This window comes from Oryctolagus cuniculus, chromosome 18, assembly GCF_964237555.1.
Source record: "Oryctolagus cuniculus chromosome 18, mOryCun1.1, whole genome shotgun sequence".
In the NCBI taxonomy this organism is placed as follows: Eukaryota; Metazoa; Chordata; class Mammalia; order Lagomorpha; family Leporidae; genus Oryctolagus; species Oryctolagus cuniculus.
The window spans coordinates 5,324,333-5,348,988 of NC_091449.1; the positions used below are offsets into that span (position 1 = coordinate 5,324,333).

Consider the following 24,656-nt stretch of genomic DNA (forward strand, 5'->3'; position numbering starts at 1 on the left):
AGAAGCTCCTTGTCCGTAGCGCCTTGTGCCCACAGAAGTAGGCTTGAGCTATCTCTCCTCCTAGTCACCTAGAGTACCAATAAAATGTGTTTAGCTTGACTTTCCTCAGTCTCCTCAACTCTTCCTTCATGGCAACCTGGCCAATTCCCGGAGGGGGAGATCCTGACAATGTCCCTCTTTCTTAATCCATCTTGCATGTTGTTTTTTTCATGTACTGCTGGACTGACCAAATTTGGATATACATTAAATGCCCATACAGAGTGAAAACCATGGAGCTGTTGGCCCAGAGCAAGAACTGCAAACACAAAAATGAGAGAAGAATATGATTGCTGCCTACTATGGGTGTGTGAAGTCCAGCAGGATAGCAGACATAACCAATGTTACTTGTGATATTTTGTTACTCAGATTGCCAGTCACATACACAGATGTCAAACACTGGCATCACGTTCTGGAAAAGCAGATGGCATTCATGGTGCCCATGTACTTGGGAGTTTTCACATTCTCATCACCTGGAGTTGCTTGGACTGATTCTGATGGTCTAGAAGATGATCAGGTGGCAGGAGATGCCAGTGAACAATCCTCCGACACTCTGTGTTCCAAAGTTTTAAGCCTGTAAGGAGCCATTGTTGGGGGACTCTTCCAGGGGCAATGACTAAGCACCTGGCTACAGTCAGGTTCTTGAGAATCGAGTCTGTGGACCTAAACTTGCACCCTGTGACATAGAGATAGGGATAATGGCAAAGAGAGAAATTCCCCAGAATTCTTATGAGTTTCTGAGAAGTAGATTATGCCCATCGACACGTCCATGGTGACCATCTTATCAGCTACTGATGCCTGATGCTTGTTTTCTGAGCCTGGGAGCCCTGCAGGGGAAGAAGAGGCCTGAGCTGCATGGGCCACATGAACTGAAACACAGCATCTTCCCCTTAGTCTCCACTTAGATACATTTACTGCAATGCTTCTCTAGTTCCCAGGCATCCCAAAGTTGACTGTGTCCCTTTAATGAGCATTCACAGAACAGGAATTACTGACATGAAAGCAGAACATGACTATGCCTTAAGTCCTTTAAAACTCTGTGACAGGAGCTGACGCTGTTGTGCAGTGGGCTAAGCTCCACCTGTGGCACCAGATTCCCATTTGGGTGTTGGTTCGTGTCCTGGCTATTCCACTTCCAATCCAGATCTCGAATATGGCCTGGAAAGTGGTGGAAGTTGACCCAAGTGCTTGATTCCCTACATGCACATGGGAGGCCTGGAAGAAGCTCCTGGTTCCTGGCTTTGGATTGGCCTGGCTCCACCATGCGGTCATTTGGAGTGAACCAGCAGATGGAAGACCCCTCTATCCTTTTCTTCCTCTGTAACTCTGCCTCTCAAATAAATAAATAAAATCTTAAAAAAAACCTCTGTGAGATAAGTAGCACTATTTTCACTGTAAAGGAAGGAGTCACTTGGGTAGACTAAGGTATTGAATTGATTTTTCTATTTCACACTTTCTTGAAAAAAGTGGAAATTGAATCTGTCAGGGCTGGTCAGATTATGCTACAGAATATTATTAAAATGATGCTGGCAGGGGGCGGAGCCAAGATGGCGGAATAGTGAGGGCGCGCACCGATAGTCCGGGAAAATTTAGTTTAATAAAAGGGGAGTTACGGTAGCCGCAGAAAATAGAACCAAACAAAAAATTGCAGGGGAAACCCTTCTGAATGGAGCAGGCGTGAATCGGAGGACCTACTGGGAGAACAAGGTCGCCCACCGCAGAAGCCAAGTCGCGGGACCCAGCCGCAGAAGCCCCAGGGTCTGCGCGACAGTGCGCCAAGGAGAGTGCACGCCACACAGAAAACAGCGGGGAGACTTGGGACGCTCAGGGCCCCGAGTCCACACATCGGCGCTGGAAGGGGAGGTGAGCTCAATAACCCCAGACATTGGTGGGGAAACGGGGGTCAGAATCTAGAGGGGGACCGGAAAGTGCAGCAAACTCACTACCGGAAAGAAGGAAAAAAAAAAAGCTTCAGGGTTTCTCTTCCCCCTAACCTTGCAAAGGTTACAAGGCCGGCTTGAAGAATTCCCAAGAGACAAAGAGCAGGCCTCCTCTTTGGATTTACATATCAATGGGGGAGAGTTAAGGAACTGAGTCACTACAATTCAGTAGCCTAGGCAACCCAGTGGGAGTCCAGAGGAGCCAAAGACTGGAAGCTAAATACCATCAATTCTGCACAGCCCTGCCCTGCTGTGTTACTTACCCCCTGAATAAATAAAATAAATAAATAAATAAAAAGAGAGAGATTTACCACGCATAACCTGAGGGTGTCACCTTTGCACACCCTTAACCAGGAAGAACCAGGCAGAGCTCCCAGGCTCAAGCCTCCAAGGCTCCTCCAACAGCAGGCAGTCCACTTAACACGGACACAGTATAAAAAAAAAAAAAAAAAAGAAAGAAAAAAAAGCGCACAGTGACGCAAGAAGAATTAACTATGCCGAGTAACAAACACAGAAATAGAGGGAGCAAGATCAACGATGACACTATGATGCCTCCAAATAAGCAAAACACCCCAAGCCAAGAGTATGAAGATGATGAGATAGAAGAAATGCAAGATACGGATTTCAAAAAATTTATGATAAGAACATTTAGAAGTTTTCAAAAGCAAATCCTTGAACTACAGAAATCCTTAATGGACAAGATTGAAAATCTTTCTCGTGAAAATGAAATTTTAAGGAAGAGTCAAAATGAAACTCAGAAACTAGTAGAACAGGAAAGTGTAATAGTCAAGAGAAATCAAAATGAAATGAAGAGCTCAATAGATCAAATGACAAACACATTAGAAAGCCTTAAAAACAGAATGGGTGAAGCAGAAGAGAGAATATCGGACTTAGAAGATAGAGCACAGGAAAACATACAGTCAAACCAAAGAAAAGAAGAGGAAATTAGAAACCTAAAAAATATTGTTGGGAATCTACAGGATACTATTAAAAAAACCAACATTCGAGTTCTAGGAGTTCCTGAAGGCATGGAGAGAGAGAAAGGATTGGAAGGCCTTTTTAGTGAGATACTAGCAGAGAACTTTCCAGGTTTGGAGAAGGACAGAGATATCCTAGTACAGGAAGCTCATAGAACCCCCAATAAACATGACCAAAAGAGATCCTCACCACGACACGTGGTAATTAAACTTACCACAGTGAAACATAAAGAAAAGATCCTAAAATGTGCAAGAGAGAAACGTCAGATTACTCTCAGAGGATCTCCAATCAGACTCACAGCTGACTTCTCATCAGAAACCCTACAAGCTAGGAGGGAATGGCGAGACATAGCACAGGTGCTAAGAGAGAAAAATTGCCAGCCCAGAATATTATATCCTGCCAAGCTCTCATTTGTGAATGAAGGTGAAATAAAGACCTTTCATAGCAAACAGAAATTGAAAGACTTTGTGGCCACTCGTCCGGCCCTGCAAAAGATACTTAAAGATGTGCTACACTCAGAAACACAGAAACACGGCCATCAATATGAAAGAAGGGAAAGGAAGAACACCTACCAGTAAAAGAGCATGGGAAGCTCAAAGCATATACTAGAAAATATTTCCGGGAAAATGGCAGGGCAAAGTCACTACGTATCAATTGTCACATTGAACATTAATGGTCTGAATTCTTCAGTTAAAAGACACCGTTTGACTGACTGGCTCACAGAACACAACCCAACTATTTGTTGCCTACAAGAAACACATCTCTCTAACAAAGAGGCATGCAGACTGAAAGTGAAAGGTTGGAAAAAGATATTCCATGCCAACAGAAACCAAAAAAAAGCAGGTGTAGCCATATTAATATCAGACAAAATAAACTTTAATACAAAAACTGTTAAGAGAGACAAAGAGGGACACTATATAATGATTAAGGGTTCAATTCAACAGGAAGATGTAACTATTATAAATGTATATGCACCTAATTACAGGGCACCGGTCTATTTAAAAGATATGTTAAGGGACTTAAAGGGAGATTTAGATTCCAATACAATAGTACTGGGGGACTTCAATACTCCACTCTCAGAAATAGACAGATCATCTGGACAGAAGATCAACAAGGAAACAGCAGATTTAATTGACACTATTGCCCAAATGGATCTAACAGATATCTACAGAACTTTCAACCCTACATCTACAGACTTCACATTCTTCTCAGCAGCGCATGGAACCTTCTCTAGGATTGATCACATACTAGGCCATAAAGCAAGTCTCAGCAAATTTAAAAGAATTAGAATCATACCATGCAGCTTCTCAGACCACAGCGGGATGAAGCTGGAAATTAGCAACTCAGGAAACCCCAGAAAGTATGCAAACACATGGAGACTGAACAGCATGCTCCTGAATGAACACTGGGTCATTCAAGAAATCAAAAGAGAAATCAAAAACTTTCTGGAAGTAAATGAAGACAACAACACAACATATCAAAACTTATGGGATACAGCAAAAGCAGTATTGAGAGGCAAATTTATAGCAATAGGTGCCTATATCAAGAAATTGGAAAGGTACCAAATAAATGAGCTTTCAGCGCACCTCAAGGACCTAGAAAAACTGCAGCAAACCAAACCCAAATCTAGTAGGAGAAGAGAAATAATTAAAACCAGAGAAGAAATTAACAGGATTGAATCCAAAAAAACACTACAAAAAATCAGCCAAGCGAGAAGCTGGTTTTTTGAAAAAATAAACAAAATTGACACCCCATTGGCCCAACTAACTAAAAAAAGAAGAGAAAAGACCCAAATCAATAAAATCAGAGATGATAAAGGAAACGTAACAACAGACACCACAGAAATAAAAAGAATCATCAGAAATTACTACAAGGACCTGTATGCCAGCAAACAGGAAAACCTATCAGAAATGGATAGATTCCTGGACACATGCAATCTACCAAAATTGAACCATGAAGACATCGAAAACCTAAATAGACCCATAACTGAAACAGAAATTGAAACAGTAATAAAGGCCCTCCCAACAAAGAAAAGCCCAGGACCAGATGGATTCACTGCTGAATTCTACCAGACATTTAAAGAAGAACTAATCCCATTTCTTCTCAAACTATTCAGAACAATCGAAAAAGAGGGAATCCTCCCAAATTCTTTCTATGAAGCCAGCATCACCTTAATCCCTAAGCCAGAGAAAGATGCAGCACTGAAAGAAAATTACAGACCAATATCCCTGATGAACATAGACGCAAAAATCCTCAATAAAATTCTGGCCAATAGAATACAACAACACATCAGGAAAATCATCCACCCAGACCAAGTGGGATTCATCCCTGGTATGCAGGGATGGTTCAACATTCGCAAATCAATCAATGTGATTCACCACATTAACAGACTGCAGAAGAAAAACCATATGATTATCTCAATTGATGCAGAGAAAGCATTTGATAAAATTCAACACCCTTTCATGATGAAAACTCTAAGCAAATTGGGTATAGAAGGAACATTCCTCAATATAATCAAAGCAATTTATAAAAAACCCACAGCCAGCATCCTATTGAATGGGGAAAAGTTGGAAGCATTTCCACTGAAATCTGGCACCAGGCAGGGATGCCCACTCTCACCACTGCTATTTAACATAGTTCTGGAAGTTTTAGCCAGAGCCATCAGACAAGAAAAAGAAATCAAAGGAATACAAATCAAGAAGGAAGAAGTCAAACTATCCCTCTTTGCAGACGATATGATTCTGTACTTAGAGGATCCAAAGAACTCTACTAAGAGACTATTGGAACTCATAGAGGAGTTTGGCAAAGTGGCAGGATATAAAATCAATGCACAAAAATCAACAGCCTTTGTATACACAAGCAATGCCATGACTGAGAAAGAGCTGCTAAGATCAATCCCATTCACAATAGCTACAAAAACAATCAAATACCTTGGAATAAACTTAACCAAGGACGTTAAAGATCTCTACGATGAAAATTACAAAACCTTAGAGAAAGAAATAGAAGAGGATACCAAAAAATGGAAAAATCTTCCATGCTCATGGATTGGAAGAATCAACATCATCAAAATGTCCATTCTCCCAAAAGCAATTTATAGATTCAATGCAATCCCAATCAAGATACCAAAGACATTCTTCGCAGATCTAGAAAAAATGATGCTGAAATTCATATGGAGGCACAAGAGACCTCGAATAGCTAAAGCAATCTTGTACAACAAAAACAAAGCCGGAGGCATCACAATACCAGATTTCAGGACATACTACAGGGCAGTTGTAATCAAAACAGCATGGTACTGGTACAGAAACAGATGGATAGACCAATGGAACAGAATTGAAACACCAGAAATCAATCCAAACATCTACAGCCAACTTATATTTGATCAAGGATCTAAAACTAATTCCTGGAGCAAGGACAGTCTATTCAATAAATGGTGCTGGGAAAACTGGATTTCCACGTGCAGAAGCATGAAGCAAGACCCCTACCTTACACCTTACACAAAAATCCACTCCACATGGATTAAAGACCTAAATCTACGTCCTGACACCATTAAGTTATTAGAGAACATTGGAGAAACCCTTCAAGATATTGGCACAGGCAAAGAATTTCTGGAAAAGACCCGGGAGGCACAGACAGTCAAAGCCAAAATCAACTATTGGGATTGCATCAAATTGAGAAGTTTCTGTACTGCAAAAGAAACAGTCAGGAGAGTGAAGAGACAACCAACAGAATGGGAAAAAATATTTGCAAACTATGCAACAGATAAAGGGTTAATAACCAGAATCTACAAAGAGATCAAGAAACTCCACAAAAACAAAACCAACAACCCACTTAAGAGATGGGCCAAGGACTTCAATAGACATTTTTCAAAAGAGGAAATCCAAATGGCCAACAGGCACATGAAAAAATGTTCAAGGTCACTAGCAATCAGGGAAATGCAAATCAAAACCACAATGAGGTTTCACCTCACCCCGGTTAGAATGGCTCACATACAGAAATCTACCAACAACAGATGCTGGCGAGGATGTGGGGAAAAAGGGACACTAACCCACTGTTGGTGGGAATGCAAACTGGTCAAGCCACTATGGAAATCAGTCTGGAGATTCCTCAGAAACCTGAATATAACCCTACCGTTCGACCCAGCCATCCCACTCCTTGGAATTTACCCAAAGGAGTTTAAATTGATAAAGAAAAAAGCGGTCTGCACCCTAATGTTTATTGCAGCACAATTCACAATAGCCAAGACCTGGAACCAACCTAAATGCCCATCAATGGTAGACTGGATAAAGAAATTATGGGATATGTATTCTTTAGAATACTATACCGCAGTAAGAAACAACGAAATCCAGTCATTTGCAACAAAATGGAGGAATCTGGAACACATCATGCTGAGTGAAGTAAGCCAGTCCCAAAGGGACAAATACCATATGTTCTCCCTGATCGGTGACAACTGACTGAACACCAAAAAGGAAACCTCCTGAAGTGAAATGGACACTATGAGAAATGGTGACTTGATCAGCATAGCCCTGACTGCTAATGGACAACTTAATACATTATCCCTCATAGTATTTTTTTTTGTCTGTTCTACTTAATATGACTGGTTTAATTCTGTAATTATCACACAGTTATTCTTAAGTGTTGAAAATTAACTGAAATGTGATCCCTGTTAAACATAAAAGTGGGAATAAGAGAGGGAAGAGATGTATAATTTGGGGCATGCTCGGGCCGACTTGCCCCAATTGGTAGAGTTGGAAACATACCAGGGGATTCCAATTCAATCCCATCAAGGTGGCATGTGCCAATGCCATCTCACTATTCCAAGTGATCAATTTCAGTTCACAATTGATCATAATGAAAGGACTAAGAGTCAAAGGGAGCACATAAACAAGTCTAGTATCTGCTAACACTAACCGATAGAATAAATAAAGGGGAGAGTGATCCAACATGGGAAGTGAGATACTCAGCAGACTCATAGAATGGCGGATGTCCTAAATAGCACTCTGGCCTCAGAATCAGCCCTAAAGGCACTCGGATCTGGCTGAAAAGCCCATGAGAGTATTTCAGGCATGGAAAGCCAAGACACTCTGGCAAAAGATCTCTGTGAGTGAGATCCCAGTGGAAGGAACAGGTCTTCAAAGAGGGAGGTGCCTTTCTCTGAAGGGAGGAGAGAACCTCCACTTTGACTATGACCTTGTCTAAACAAGATAAGAGTCGGAGAACTCAAGGGGCTTCCATAGCCTTGGAAACTCATGACTGGTGCATAGGGAGATTACTGATGCCATAAACAGGAGTGTCAATTTGTAAGGTCAACAGCGGGAGTCACTGTGCACTTACTCCTCATGTAGGATCTCTGTCCTTAATGTGCTGTACACTGAGGCTTAATGCTATAACGAGTACTCAAACAGTATATTTCACTTTGTGTTTCTATGGGGGTGCAAACGATTGAAATCTTTGCTTAATGTACACTAAACTGATCTTCTGTAAAAAAAAAAAAAAAAGAAATTATCAATTCCCAACTTGACTCTCACTGGGATTAAACATGACAATAGGTCTGATCTGATTTCATCATCATTTAAAAAAAAATCATCTATTATTTTTCACTTTATGTTTCTGTGTGGGAACAAACTGTTGAAATCCTTACTTAAGGTATACTAAGCTGATCTTCTGTATACTAAGATAATCGAAAATGAATCTTGATGTGAATGGAAGGGGAGAGGGAGTGGGAAAGGGGAGGGTGGTGGGTGGGAGGGACGGTATGGGGGGGAAAGCCATTGTAACCCATGAGTCGTACTTTGGAAATTTATATTCATTAAATAAAAGATAAAAAAAAAAAAAAAAAGATTTCATTAGATGTTGTGGGACTGGCGCTGTGAAACAGTGGGTTAAGCTGCCATCTGCAGTGCCAGCATTCCTTACTGGTGCTGGTTCAAGTCCCAACTGCTCCACTTCCAGTCCAGCTCCCTGCTTATGCACCTGGGAAAGCAGCAGAAGATGGCCCAAGTCCTTGGGCCCCTGCACCCGCGTGGGAGACTTGGATGAAGCTCCTGGCTCCTGGCTTCATGTTGGCCCAGCCCTGGCCATTGTGACCATTTCGGGAGTGAACCAGTGGATGGAAGATCTCCCTGTGTGTCTCTGTTTCTCTCTCTATAACTCTGCTTTTCAAGTAAATAATTTAATAAATCTTTTAAAAAACTTAAAAAAAAAAAAAAAAAAAAAAAAAAAAAAAAAAAAAAAAATGATGCTGGCATTTATTTTGTTATGTTCATGCCTTATGTTTTCATTTTACATTGATATTTTAGTTTCTAAATTTGTTTGGATTGAGTTTCCATATGTGTGTAAAGATTTGATATGTATGGATTATGAATAGTTATCTTAACAATTTAAACTGAGAATTTCAAAAAAACTGCATGGAAACAATCAATTTGTTTTTTTTTCTATTTATTTTTTAAAGATTTCATTTATTTAATTGAGAGGTAGTTATAATCAGTGAGAGGGAGAAACAGAGAAAGGTCTTCCATCCACTGGTTCACTCCCCAAATGACCGCAACAGCCAGAGCAGGTCTGATCTGAAGCCAGGAGCTTCTGAGTCTCCCATGCAGGTGCAGGGACCCAAAGACTTGGGCCATTTTCTCCTGCTTTCCAGGCCATAGCAGAGAGCTGGATCAGAAGGGGGACAGACAGGATTGCAACTGGCACTCATATGGGATGTTGGTGCCACAGGCAGAAGATTAACTTACTGCACCACAGTGCCAACCCCCAAAGGAATTTTAAAGAACTTATATTTGCCTCTGCATGAAACAGCAACAGACCAGAATCTGCTTTTGCACCCACACTGAAATTGCACCTATCATGGGAATCGCTGAACATTATATTGTGCCCTAAAATACACAGCTCTAAGCAGGATGTGACAAAACATGGTGGGACAGAATCTTAATGTTATGTCTTTCAAATCATATACTTACATTTGTTGTAATACTTGACTCAAGTAGAAGTATTGTGGTTAAGGCAAGATTTGTGAATCAGTAAAATATAAGGCATAAGGTAAAGATAGTATATAAGGTGTTCAACTTTGTGTTTTAAAAGTGATTTAAAGAGTTTGGGATTGACAGAAAAAATGTTTATGCCAGAGAATATATCACAAGAACTTCTTGTGGCTGACAGCTGCTGTCTGAAGCTCAGTGTGTAATATTACCACTTCCTTACATGCTAAGTCCCCACCTTGAACATAGAAAACAGTCTCTGTGATATCAGGAGACCATGGGAGTTTTCCTAATAATTAAGCAGTTCTAGAATCCAGTATTGGAGGATGCATTTCTACACAATAGGTGACTGCTGGACACACAAGCTCTGCACAGCATCACATCAGGTCATTCTGTGGATTCACCTGTCCCTGGCTAGCAGTGTGACATCATAGTGTACCTCCAGTCATCCTGAAAATGTTCTGTGATTCTCACAGGAGACTGAGGACAGAGCAACTTTGGTACTAATGTCCTCAAGCACATTATACATCAGGTTTCATTATCACTTGAATGAAACACCCACAATCAGTGTCATTTGGTTCACCCTGCAATACATAATGGCCATTAGTGACTCTACAGGGTTACAACCTTTCTCTAGTGGCTCAGCTCATGCCTCATAATTATTATTTTTAAAAAAGATTTATTCATTTGAAAGGGAGAGTGACAGAGACTGAAGGAGAGACAAGGGATATACCGAGATAGAGATAGAGATGACAGAGATAGAGATAGAGATGATAGAGATAGAGATGAAAATAGAGTTGGAGGGGGCCAGTGCTGTGGCATATTGGGTAAAACCACCACCTGCAGTGCCAGCATCCCATATGGGTGCTGTTTCGAGTCCTGGATGCTCCACTTCCAATCCAGCTCTCTATTGTGGCCTGAGAAGGCAGTGGAGGATGGCCCAAATTCTTGGGCCTTTGCACCCACGTGGAAGATGTGGAAGAAGCTCCTGGCTTCTGGCTTCAGGTTGCTGCAGCTCTGGCCATGGCAGCCATCTGTGGAGTGGCCAGTGGATGGAGGACCTCTCTCTCTCTCTCTCTCTCTCTTTGCCTCTCCTCTCTCTGTGTAACTCTGACTTTCAAATAAATAAGTGAATCTTTAAAGATTAATACAGATGAAATTGAGATAGAAAAATCAAGAATTTATAACAAGCAGAATGCAAAGAACACGATAAATTGCTAAATCTAATAATCAATATAGACATGATATTAATTATAAATAGATGATTCCTGTGAGTGTCAGACATTTTATTATGTTCAATGGTAAATATTTTCAAAATATATAGCTAAAAAACCTGGCCCAGTACCAGCCATCATGGCCATCTACAGGGTGAACCAGCTGAAGCCCTCTCACTCTGTCTCTCCTTCTGGTCACTATGTAACTCTGACTTTCGAATAAATAAATAAATACGTTTTTAAAAAGGATTAAAATAGAAAAAACAAAAATATATATATACTTATATATACCATGTAATTTGCCATCATTTATACAATCTATAATTAAAAGGCATAAAATATTAAAAACATTTAAATTAACTTGGAATAAATTAAGGTAAAGTTAGGAAATTGAAAATGTGCAACCCATGAGTATATAAGAAATGAATGACTCTAATCTCAAATGTATACACTTTTCTATCAACCACTTTTCTATCTAATCCCGGTCAGGGCACCAGATTCTGTCCCAGTTGCCCCTCTTCCAGGCCAGCTCTCTGCTGTGGCCTGGGAGTGCTGTGGAGGATGGCCCAAGTGCTTGGGCCCTGCACCCCATGGGAAACCAGGAGAAGCACCTGGCTCCTGGCTTCTGCCTTCATATCAGCGTGGTGCACCAGCCACAGCGTGCCAGCCATGGTGGCCATTGGAGGGTGAACCAATGGCAAAAGGAAGACCTTTCTCTCTCTCTCTCTCTCTCTCTCTCTCTCTCACTGTCCACTCTCCTGTAAAAAAAAAAAAAAGAAAAAGAAAATGTTTAGGCCAAAAATGCTACAGGAACCAAATGGATTCATGTCTTACAACTTCCAAAGGTTCCTCCCTCACTTACTCCCCCACAGGATTATTTCCTGACTTGAGAGACAGGAGAGGGCACCATGAGACCTCCTTCCTGCCACTCTGCCCAACTGGCATCTTCACATCACAGAAACAATGGATGTACAGATCCCCAACCAATGCTGTTTCAACTCTGCAGAATATCTGTTTTCAACAGGCAACATTCCCTTGAACTCTGGAAACTCAGTGAAAACGTCCACTTAAATGAGCAATTCCAGTTCAGTCTGAATTCATCTACATGCAAATGACTACTATTTCTCCAGGAATATCAACACACTAATACTCTGAAACTGAACTACCCTGCAGTTAAACTCCATGCTCTTCATGATTCCATGGGAGAGTTCTTGTTTCTTCAGTATCTTGAATGATGTCTCGAATTGTGTCCGTATTTGATGGAAACATCCCTGCCCTTCCACAGCCACTTCATGCCTGGACATTTTACTGTGCCAGATAAAAGTTACACTCCCAAGGATTGCTCCATGTCACCAATGGATCAATTGTTTTAGCCCTACATAACCTCTTAGCTCCTCCATTGTGACCATTAATAGAATTTCACTTACATAGGTATTACTGTGATAGTATCTCACATTTTTCTTTAAAAATACTATTCAATAGAGGCAGGAGGGGAAGAAGGGTGGGAGTGTGGGTTAGAGGGAGGGTAGGGTGGGAAGAATTACTATATTCCTAAATCTGTATTGATGAAATGCATGAAGCTTGTATACCTTAAATTTTAAAAATGAATAAAATGTGAATTCTATAAAAAATAAAATTATTCAATTTACTGTTATTTTCAAGCAGAACTCAACTGTATCATAGGCCAGGTTCTTGTAAGATGACTCCTTCTTGAAATGAATTTTGTGTCTGAGGAGGACTGAAAAGTATGCAGTCAGCCACTTCAAATATCCATAGAGTTTACTTCTCAGAGCACAGAGGACTTTGCTGCTATGATCAAGGGAAGGCAGTATGTGGGTACCCTGGAGTCATAACTCATGAGAATGTAGGGGCTGATGGCAGAGAAACACCCAGCTATCAGTGTGGAGGCTTTCACCAGCCACATTTTGTGAATACTGAAAAACACTAAAGAAAATTGTAGAATGGAGGACAGGCTGCACAGCAGTACGAAGGTGCTCACCAGGACAAGGATGCTTTGTGTGGCCCTGGATCCTGGGGAAGATCTGTGGGAGAGAGCATGTATGTATTGCACCTGCTGCTTGTGCCTGTACAGGATGAAAACCATGAAGCTGCTGGCCCAGAGCATGAGCCCTACAAACACAACATCACGGAATAACATCAGTGCTATGTACAATGAGTCAGTGATTTTCCCATGAGGCATAGCAGAACAGTAGTCATAATCCTTTATCCTTGTGATATTATTGTTTTGCCATTTGCCGGTGACACGCACAAGTACCATGACATTAAGCATCATGTTCAGAATCCAGCAGAGAATAGTGGAGGAGGCAACATACTTGGGAGCTTTTACTTTAAGCCCCATCCACCTGGAGCAGGTAGGACTGATGGTGATGGCCTGGAAGACACTCAGAAGGCAGGTGCTACCAATGGACACATCCCTGCTCACTCTGTGCACATAGAACACAAGTTTGCACCCAGTATCATCAAGGAAATGCTTCATCCCCAAAGCTGCCATGGTTTGGGGGACTCCTTTTGAGAGAATGACCAAGGCATTGGCTACAGTCAGGTGTTTGAGAATCAGATCTGTGAGCCTAAACTTACATCCTGTGAAATAAAGGATGAGATAATGGAGAAGAAGAGAGGAATTTCCCAGAATCCCAGCCAGCGTCTGTACTAGAAAGACCATTGCTGTGGCCAGGTCCCTCGAGGCCATGCTGTCAGTTCCCAGCCTCTGCTGCTCATCTTCTGAGTGAGAGAGAATCCTGCAAGAGAATATGAGGCAGGGACCACACAGTATTCTTGTTTTACTTGAAAAGATACAGAGAAGCTAAGTAGGGAGAGTAGATGATGTGTCTAATCTGAACAACATGTGTGGCTCAAGAAGGGGCTTGGAATTAGCAGGCTGATCAAAGCAGTGCACTTGATGGTGATGTCACAGACCTGTTGGCTGTGTTCTTCACATAATGCAGTGTCTATTTAGTCATTCTCATACCTGGTGATTTTATCTTAAATAGCTGATTTTATTACTTTGTCTGTAAGTCTACATGACTGTATAAGGACTGAAGTCATAAGTTAATACCAGCTATGAATAAGATTTAGATATCTTAACATTCAGATTTAGAATTATGAAATAATTCTGTAGGGACCCATTCCATTTAAAATCTTTTTAAGAATGCATAATTGCCTGTTTATTGAGATGTGCTTTGACAAGGATTTCTTTTTTTTTTTTTTTGCAAGATCTATTTACTTTATTATTTGAAAGTTAGAATGAGAGAGAGAGAGAAAAAAAAAAGTGAGAGAGGAAGATTCCATCCACTGGTTTACCCTCTGGATGGTTTAACAGCTGAAGCTAGGCCAGGGCAAAGCCAGGAGCCAGGAGTTTCTTCTAGGTCTCCCACATGGCTGCAGAGGCCCAAGCATTTGTGCCATCCTCTGCTGCTTTCCCAGGTACATTAGCTGGGAGCTGGATTGGAAGTGGAGCAAACATGAATCCAGCCAGGACCCATATGGGATTTTGGTGCAGAAGAAGGCAGCTTAACCCACCATGCCACAGTGCCAGTGACAAGGATTTTTTTTTTATGTCCAAATAGAATTTTCACCTCTCACAGGAATCACAGAACACTTTGCTTCACCCTAAACTATGTGATATGAAATGCCAGTATATGATGAAAGAGTGTAGAGTACAAGCTAAACGTTACTATTTTCAGATCGTGTACTTACATGGATTAATACTTGTCACATGTAAAATCAGTAGAACTCAGGGGAGATTTCAAAAACATACTAAATTATAAGCTATCCAGTAAAGAGAATATGTAAGATAGTAAAGAGAATATGTAAGATGTTAAAATTTGCATATTTTATAAGTTGAAATTGTAAATTTGGAAATTGAGTGAAATATATTAAGATCAGAGACTTTAGGAGAGGAAATTTTGTGCCTGAGAGCTGCTATCTGCAATCCCGTGTGTAGTGTTACCACTTCCTCCTGTGCCCACTGCATAAGATGAAAATGGGAAACACTCTCTCCAGTATCAGGAGACCATGGATGTTCTCATAAGGAAACAACCACTGTCTCTTTAAATAATTCTAGCACCCGGCATCACAGGGTGCATCTCCTCCCAGCAGGTGCCTTCCGAACACTCCAGGTCTGCACAGCACCAGGTGGTTCCTGGGGGTTCACATCTCTGCTGCCAGCTTGGTGCTCTGAGTGCACTTTTGATGGGTTGGTTTCAAGGTGCAGCAGGTTAACCACCTCCTACGATGCCAGGTTCCTCTCTGAGCACCAGTTCAAGTCCTGGCTGCTCCAACTCTGGTTCAGCTCCTTGCTACTGTGCCTGGGAAAGCAGAGGAAAATGGCCCAAATGCTTGGGCTTCTGCCACCCACATGGGAGACCTGGTAGGAGTTCCAGGCTCCTAGCATTGGCCTGGCCCAGTTTTTGTGGTCATTTGGAGAGTGAACCAATGACTAGAAGTTCTCCTTAACTCTCTATCTCTCACTCTCTCTTGGTGCCACTTACTCAAATAAATAAATAAATCTTTAAAGAAAAGATAGTGCATATTCAGGTATCCTGAAAACACAGTGTAAATATGATAGGGTAGACTGAACAACAATTTAATGTGGAACTGAAATCCTTAAACCTATTAAAAATAAACTTCTTATATTAATTTAATTTAATCCCACCCATCAGGATAATTTGGATAGCCTGTTTTTATAGTCAAAACCTAATGTTATTCTTACAATTTTATTTAAAAATATAAATTTCCTCAAAAGCATATGTTACTCCATTTCATTGATGGTAAATGGCATTGTTAAATAGAAAGAAAGCCTAAACATCTCCTGTATCTTAGCAGCAATGGGTTTCATGAAAAGTTAGGGCCATCTTCTCACTGGATGACTGGGCACGGCCCCTCCCTACTTTCCTGCTGGGCTGTGGTCTTTACATTTTTCATTTGCTGAACTCTGTGTGGTACAGCATTATGCTTTGAACCATAATGTAAGTTAAAAATGTTATCTCAAAAACAATAAAGAAAACATTAACTTGAAAAAAAGTTTATGAACCAATGTCAGAAATGTGCTTTTACATGAGCAAAGCTGTTTCCTTATGACCTTATTTTAACCATAGAACAAAATTTATTTAAGTTTTCAGTGTGAAACATGTAAAAATTAAGATTTAAACATGAAAATGGGCAACACAACAAGGGTCCTTTGGTTTATAGTAAATGGTACAACTGCTTTTGGAGGCTGCTGTCACATTAGGCTCTCATCTCTCTACAAGCTCTGCTCAGGCTACAGAATGATCTCTGCTTCCTGGGGGGCCATGCCAGCAGGCTGGGTTCCAAATGCAAACCCCCTTCTAAAAGGAGCTCTTACCTGGCTGCAGACTTGCAAAAGTTGGCTTCAGACTCTCTGTCTCAGGCTGCAATGGCAAACACCTGTTTCCTCTGATAAGGAGAGCGAGGGCTCAGGGTGATGTTCACAGCACCAGTGCTTGTGTTGGTGGGATGGAGACCTTGGGAAATGGTGTGACATGATGTGTGGTGTCACCTCCCCTCAGAGCAGCCATTATCTTATCACCTGTCCCTACAAGCAGAGGGCAGGCCTGGGGCAGTGAGGATATTTGTGAAAAATGTTCCCCAGTTCCTTGTGGCCAAAAACCAATTAGAGGTTTGTAGTTGCCATCTGCCAAGGGACTGTGGCAGTGTCTGAGAGTCTCCTTCATTTTCCTGGTGCCTGGAGACAGACCAGTCACACAGGGAGGCAGTAGCTCCTGCTGGGGTCTGCGACAAGAGGGGCTGCCTCATGCTCATGTCTTACTGGATTTTGTGATGCCTGAGAAGTTTTCCTATTCCAAAGTGTGCTTTTCTCCAAAATCTTCAGGCCACTGAGCTGATGAAACATTTAAGTTAGCAGACAATTATAACAGCACATCATCTGAGAAGGATATTCAATGGGAAACAAGCAAAATAAGAAGATGGAATTTCTCTTGGAAAGCATCGGACTTTTGCCCACAGCTCAACCTCACTGCCTGTGGAAATGCAGGAGCATGACAGTGTGTTTGTAACAGAGCAGGGTGATGTCAGGGCCCAGGGAGGGGCCAGTGGTGCACAGGAAGAGATTGGGGGGGGGGGTGTGACACGATGTAATGCAGAGGGAGAAATGGGAAAGAGGGTCCAAGGAATGAGAGTGTTGAATACACAGAGAAGTCAAAGTGTGGGGTTGATGCTCCAAGGTGTCAGGTGTGCAAGGTGACTGCACAGGAAATGGTGTGTGCGATTCAATGAGGTGTGCATGGGGTCATGGGAATGAGACTGTTCAAAGGGATGGCTCCCAGTGTATAACATGGTTAAGAGCAGAGTAGGTAAACAGCACATGAGACTTAATGTCTATGAGAGGCAAAAGGATAATGACAGAGAGGCTGACAGGTGCCACATGTGGGTTCTAGGGGCGACCTGGGGCCCAAGGCAGAGGTAGAGGGTGGAGGAGGCATGGAACCCAGATGATGAGCAGGGATCACAAGCACAGGGAGACAAAATGGGAACAGGCTGTGAGATAGGCAGGGAGGGTGGTAGAGATGGTAGTAACAGGAGCAGAATCTATGGTTCAACCAAACGCAGTCATCGCTGCCTTGCACCCTTGGTCGTCCCTCCTCCCTTTCTTCCTCTCCCTTCTCTCCCAATTCATTGCAGAAGCACATGAGGTGACTTGCACCCAGAGCCCCCTCTTCCCAGCTGCCCTCTGGGCATCACCAAGGCCCTAGGACTGGGCATCAATGACCATTGTGCAAGCTGGCAGTACACTTGGTACCCAAAGAGCCCAGCTCCCTCATGGGCCCTTGCAGAATGTCCTCAGAGACCTGCCTTGTGCTGCTGGCCCTACATCCTTTATCTCCAGAGTCCAGTTTTTCCTTGAGTCTTCACTGCAGCTGTTCCCTCTATTGTGAGTCTTGGTGCCAAGTGTGATCAGTGCAGGTGCTCACTAATGTGCTCAGTTAGTCATTTCCTCCCCAAAGTCTCTATCCCCAGCTCCATCTTCCTTTCTCAGAGGAGCTCAGAGGAAGACAGAGATCAGGGTGCCTGCTCCTCCAGCTCCTGGGGAATCACTATTTCTTGACACCCAGACACAGTAATAAATAAAGGGAAAGAAAGGACTTAAAATTTCATGAATGAAATTTTCAATAAAAATTACTCACTTTCATGAAAGGAATTGTGTTGCTTATGAAATATAGCTTTCTTCTGAAACAGCTGACTTCTGTAGCCAACTCTCATCCTACAGTAGTCCAGACAATAGTGCAGCCTTCCCAAGAGGAAGGGATGGACAGTCTTCAGTGGGCACAAGCAGTGCTGTGAGATTGATGGGTATGTGAGTGGTGGGGCTGCCATTGTTTAGCTTGAAGCACATGGAAGTGGGCTGGAGGCTGCAGCGCCAAGGTGGATAAATCCCAGCCTGGCCTGGCCACGTGGCAATTTCTCATTGAGGGACCCCAGATATGTTTATGGGTTCCCCACATTTTTGGGCAGCTATTTTTAGCTAACTGGGTCTCCATCCTGGCTTTGCTTTATGCTGGTTCAGGTGGTTTCTGTTTTTGCAGAGGGTCAGTCAACTCCTCTGAGGCTGGAGCTAGGGTGGAACATTAAGAAAGTGGCCCAGGAGAACCTAATGTGGAACAGAAATTCCAGTGTTCAGCATGGTGATTTCCTGACCCATTTCTGGGGACTGGATCCAGGTTGTGTTCCACTAAGGTAGTACATGGCCTGCTGTGCATGCACTGATGGGGTGGGTCAGTCTAGCCCATGTTTTCATGACTACAGCCTGATTCTTGACCATCACTGGAAAGGCAAGGGAAAGCCAGGAAGGATGCTTGTCTGTGACTCACTCCGGGCTGGGATCATGTCCTGAGGGTTGACAGGAGGGACAGCAGGGCTATGTTTTGGGCCTATTGGATGCACAACAGCATTTATGTTCGTAAGGTTGAAGAAAGCACACTTCCTTTTTTTTACTTTTATTTAATGAATATGAATTTCCAAAGTACAGCTTATGGATTACAATGGCTTCCCCCCCATAACATCCCTCCCACCCGCAACCCTCCCCTTTCCCTCTCCCTCCCCCCCTTCCATTCACATCAAGAATCATTTTCAATTCTCCTTATATACAGAAGGTCAGTTTAGCATATATTAAGTAAAGATTTCAACAGTTTGCACCCACATACTAACACAAAGTGAAAAATACTGTTTGAGTACTAGTTATAGCATTAAATCTCAATGTACAGCACATTAAGGACAGAGATCCTACATGGGGAGTAAGTGCACAGTGACTCCTGTTGTTGACTTAACAAATTGACACTCTTGCTTATGGCATCAGTAATCACCCTACGCTCTTGTCATGAGTTGCCAAGGCTATGGAAGCCTTTTGAGTTCACCGACTCTGATCATATTTAGGCAAGGTCGTAGTCAGAGTGGAAGTTCTCTCCTCCATTCAGAGAAAGGTACCTCCTTCTCTGATTACCTGTTCTTTCCACTGGGATCTCACTCACAGAGGTCTTTCATTTAGGTCTTTTATTTTTTTTTTTCACCAGAGTGTCTTGGCTTTCCATGCCTGAAATACTCTCATGGGCTTTTTAGCCAGATTCGCATGCCTTTAGGGCTGATTCTGAGGCCAGAGTGCTGTTTAGGACATCTGCCATTCTATGAGTCTGCTGTGTATCCCGCTTCCCATGTTGGATCGTTCTCTCCCTTTTTTATTCTATCGGTTAGTATTTGCAGACACTAGTCTTGTTTATGTGCTCTGTTTGGCTCTGAATCCTATCATTATGATCAATTGTGAGCAGAAATTGATCACTTGGACTAGTGAGATGGCATTGGTACATGCCACCTTGATGGGATTGAATTGGAATCCCCTGGTATGTTTCTAACTCTACTACTTGGGGCAAGTCCGATTGAGCATGTACCAAATTGCACATCTCTTCCCTCTCTCATTCCCACTCTTACATTTAACAGGGATCACTTTTCAGTTAAGTTTCAACACTTAAGAATAACTGTGTATTGATTACAGTATTCAACCAAAAGTATTAAGTAGAACAAACAAAAAAAAATACTAAGTGGGATACCGTATTAAGTTGTTCATCAACAGTCAGGGCAAGGGCTGATCAAGTCACCATTTCTCACAGTGTTCATTTCACTTTAACAGGTTTCCTTTTTGGTGCTCAGTTAGTTGTCACTGATCAGGGAGAGCATATGATATTTGTCCCTTTGGCACTGGCTTATTTCACCCAGCATAATGTTTTCCAAATTCCTAACAGGGATCACTTTTCAGTTAAAATTTAAACACCTAAGAATAATTGTGTGTTAATTACAGAGTTCAACCAATTGTGCTATAACAAAAAAAAAACTAAAATGCAAAGAGTATTACATTGTACATCAACCGTCAGGACAAGAGCTGATCAAGTCACTGTTTCTCATAGTGTCCATTTCACTTCAACAAGTTTCCCCTTTGGTGCTCAGTTAGTTGTCATTGATCAGGGAGAACATATGATATTTGTCCCTTTGGACTGGCTTAGTTCACTCAGCATGATGTTTTCCAGATTCCTCCATCTTGTAGCAAATGACTGGGTTTCATTTTTTTTACTGCTATATAGTATTCTATAGAGTACATATCGCATAATTTCTTTATTCAGTCTACTGGTTGATGGGTATTTGGGTTGATTCCAGGCTTTATCTAATATGAATTGAGCTGCAATAAAAATTGAGGTGCAGACTGCTTTTTTGTTTGCCAATTTAATTTCCTTTGGGTAAATTCCAAGGAATTGTATGCCTGGGTTGTATGGTAGGGTTATATTCAGGTTTCTGAGGAATCTCCAGACTAACTTCCATAGTGGCTTAACCAGTTTGCATTCCCACCAACAGTGGGTTAGTGTCCCTTTTTCCCCACATCCTCGCCAGCATCTGTTGTTGGTAGATTTGTGTATTTGAGCCATTCTAACCGGGGTGAGGTGAAACCTCATTGTGGTTTTGATTTGCATTTCCCTGATTGCTAGTGACCTTGAACAGTTTTTCATGTGTCTGTTGGCCATTTGGATTTCCTCTTTTGAAAAATGTCTATTTAGGTCCTTGGCCCATCTCTTAAGTGGGTTGTTTGTTTTGATGTTGTGGAGTTTCTTGATTTCTTTGTAGATTCTGGTTATCAACCCTTTATCTGTTGCATAGTATGCAAATATTTTTCCCATTCTCTCGGTAGCCTCTTCACTTTCCTGACTGCTTCTTTTGAAGTACAGAAACTTCTCAATTTGATGCAATCCCAAATGTTAATTTTGGCTTTGACTGCCTGTGCTTCTGGGGTATTTTCCAAGAAGTCTTTGCCAGTACCTATATCTTGCAGGGTTTATCCAATGCTCTCTAATAATTTGATGGTGTCAGGTCATAGATTTAAGTCTTTAATCCATGTTGAGTGAATTTTTATGTAAGGTAAAAGGTAGGGGTCTTGCTTCATGATTCTGCACGTGGAAACCCAGTTTTCCCAGCACCATTTATTGAATAGACTGTCCTTAATCCAGGGATTGGTTTTGGATCGTTGATCAAATGTAAGTTGGCTGTAGATGTTTGGATTGATTTCTGGTGTTTCAATTCTGTTCCATTGGTCTATCCATCTGTTTCTGTACCAGTACCATGCTGTTTTGATAACAACTGCCCTGTAGTATGCCCTGAAATCTGGTATTGTGATGCCTCCAGCTTTGTTTTTGTTGTACAAGATTGCTTTAGCTATTCGAGGTCTCCTGTGTCTCCATATGAATTTCAGCATCATTTTTTTCCAAATCTGAAAATAATGTCTTTGGTATTTTGGTTGGTATGGCATTGAATCCATGAATTGCTTTTGGGAGAATGGACATTTTGATGATATTGATTCTTCCAGTCATGAGCATGGAAGATTTTTCCATTTTTTGGTGTCCTCTTCTATTTATTTCTTTAAGGTTTTGTAATTTTCATCGTAGAGATCTTTAACATCCTTGGTTAAGTTTATTCCAAGGTATTTGATTGTTTTTGTAGCTATTGTGAATGGGATTGATCTTGGAAGTTCTTCCTCAGCTGTGGCATTGCCTGTGTATACAAAGGCTGTTGATTTTTGTGCATTGATTTTATATCCTGCTACTTTGCCCAACTCTTCTATGAGTTCCAATAATCTCTTAGTAGAGTTCTTTGGGTCCCCCAAATAAATAATCATATCATCTGCAAAGAGGGATAATTTGAGTTTTTGCTTCCCAATTTGTATCCCTTTAATTTTTTTTTCTTGCCTAATAGCTCTGGATAAAACTTCCAGAACTATATTGAATAACAGTGGTGAGAGTGGGCATCCCTGTCTGGTACCAGATCTCAGTGGAAATGCTTCCAACTTTTCCCCATTAAATATGATGTTGGCCGTGGGTTTTTCATAAATTGGAAAGCACACTTCTAAATGATATTGTTCAATGTACGTGAACAGCCTGAATGTTCTGAAAAAGAAGAGTTGTAAACTCCCTTTGACTACAAAACGTTCCTCTCTGAGTGTTTCAGACATCTACAGATGCATTATGAGAAACCACATATAGTTATCTGGACCAAAATAACAAGGCTTTGAAGTGGATCCTTTAATGTGAAGAGCTTGTCTTTCCAATCAGATAGCACATTTACTTCACTCAGAAAAATCATAACTTAATCAGCCTAGATGTCTAATGATAGTAGTTTCATGGAATAATCTGACTTTATCAATCCAGTTGAATGGCTGTAACATATTGAAAGGATTCTCCCTTAGCTTTTGTAAGAGCAAGAATCCTCCCAGTATAATAGAGAAAGCAAGGCAGAACTTGTGTTTTGTGTCAAAGGCTAGCACATCTCAAGTACTGATTACACTGTACCCAAGACATGGGTGTGGAGAATTCAAGTTTGCAGATGGAGTGAGCAGGGGCCTGTCAATGACTGTGAGGAGGTTTTATCATTCATCTCTTCCCCCCTAAGTGTGCGCCTTTTTTTCTTGCACTGTCTAGAATGTGGGGAGAGCCAGGTCCTAAGCTTCACATTCTTGCTGCCCATGCAGGCACCCATGGGAAGCCCCATAGACCTGGGAACTTTCAGTCTGTTTTTCACCTATCACCTCCTCTTCCACTGAACCACAGAAGATAGGAAGGTGAAAGGGTCACTTGTGTCCAATAGAGCTACTAAAGTCAGTGTTTCTCCTTCCAAAAACTCCCATGAATCTGCAGTTTGGTCTTTAATGCTGCCAAAGTATGAGAAGAGAGGAAGTGACCAGGGAACACAGTGTGTGAGAACAATTCTGAGCTAGAAAGGATGGCACAAGCCAGGCCCATCCGATTAGTGTCCAGCAGCTTGCTGCCAGCTTTCAACACAAAGAATGGTGCCACATTTTCAGATCTCTGAAGGTCTCAGCTTGTGAACATTCTAAGCATTTTCAGGTTGCATATTTCAATCTTATTTCTCAAACCTTATGAACAGGAGAGTTGTCGCTCCCCCTCTCCATGGAGGAACGACACTAAACCCTGCCTAGGTTTCCTATCCGAGTCACGGCATCATTATGTCGCTCCCCCTCTTCGTGGAGGAACGACACAAGACCCTGACTAGGCTTCATATCTGAGTCACAGCACCATTATGTCGCTCCCCCTCTTCGTGGAGGAACAACACAGGACCCTGCGCTGTTCTTTTGTCTGCTCGGCCCTCCCCGGGTTTGCTGCTGGTTCTTCCCGGGTTGGCTACCATCCCTTCCACCTCCGTGGAAGGGCGGTTCCCCCTGCCACTTTCCCCTCTTCCGTGGGGGAGCGGCACACCGCCGGCCGGCTCTCTCAGGGGCTGCTCAGGTGTTCCTTCAGATAGATGTTCCTCGTGCATGTTGTCTCTCTTTTCCTTTATAGTCCTCTTCCACCAATCCCAACTCTGCTACCCACACGCCGAGTACGCTGCTCTCCTGCAATCAGGAGCAGGTCCTACAGTTTATTGGTTGAACTGGAGGCAGCTGTGTAGAAGCTGTTTGCTCCTCTCCCAGCGCCATATTGTGGGAGAGCAGATGCATAGAATAAGTCTTAATTCCAGTAACAGTCTAGTCTGAGTTGCTCGCCAAAGAGAGTAGAGGGTATTATTCCTCCTTGTCCCCCATATGGTAAACAAATTTCCTCCATGTACCATAAAGTATTCTCATTCCCCAACCCATCCCAAAAGGGTCCTTGTACTTCTCATTTGCAGAACATCATGTCTCTCTCAGTATCCTTTCTTTATCAAAACTGTTAGAAATGTATTGGGCCTTGAAGTGGGGTGTGTTATCTTTGTAATTTTGGTCTTGTGTACAGTCTGACTTTATGCCCAGTTATTAAACTACTGACATATTTGGAGGTGATTTGTTATGTGAAAATCCTTGAAAAGATATTTGGAACAGAAGATAATAAATGTTGGAGGTAATAGCAGTGACTTATGCAGGAAATGACCCTCCACAAGGTAGATCTCTGCTGTACAAACACAAGAGAATTAATCATCATAACAAAAAG

At 42.0% G+C, this 24,656-nt stretch overlaps 1 protein-coding gene and 1 pseudogene across 1 annotated transcript; both read right to left on the bottom strand.

Moving 5' to 3' along the window:
* Positions 12,837-13,855, bottom strand: ORYCUNV1R-PS1600 (vomeronasal 1 receptor oryCunV1R-ps1600 pseudogene; annotated as a pseudogene).
* ORYCUNV1R1561 (vomeronasal 1 receptor oryCunV1R1561) lies at positions 12,932-13,855 on the bottom strand. Its single transcript, NM_001167248.1, is given in 1 exon segment — positions 12,932-13,855. A coding segment is annotated over 1 exon segment (924 nt).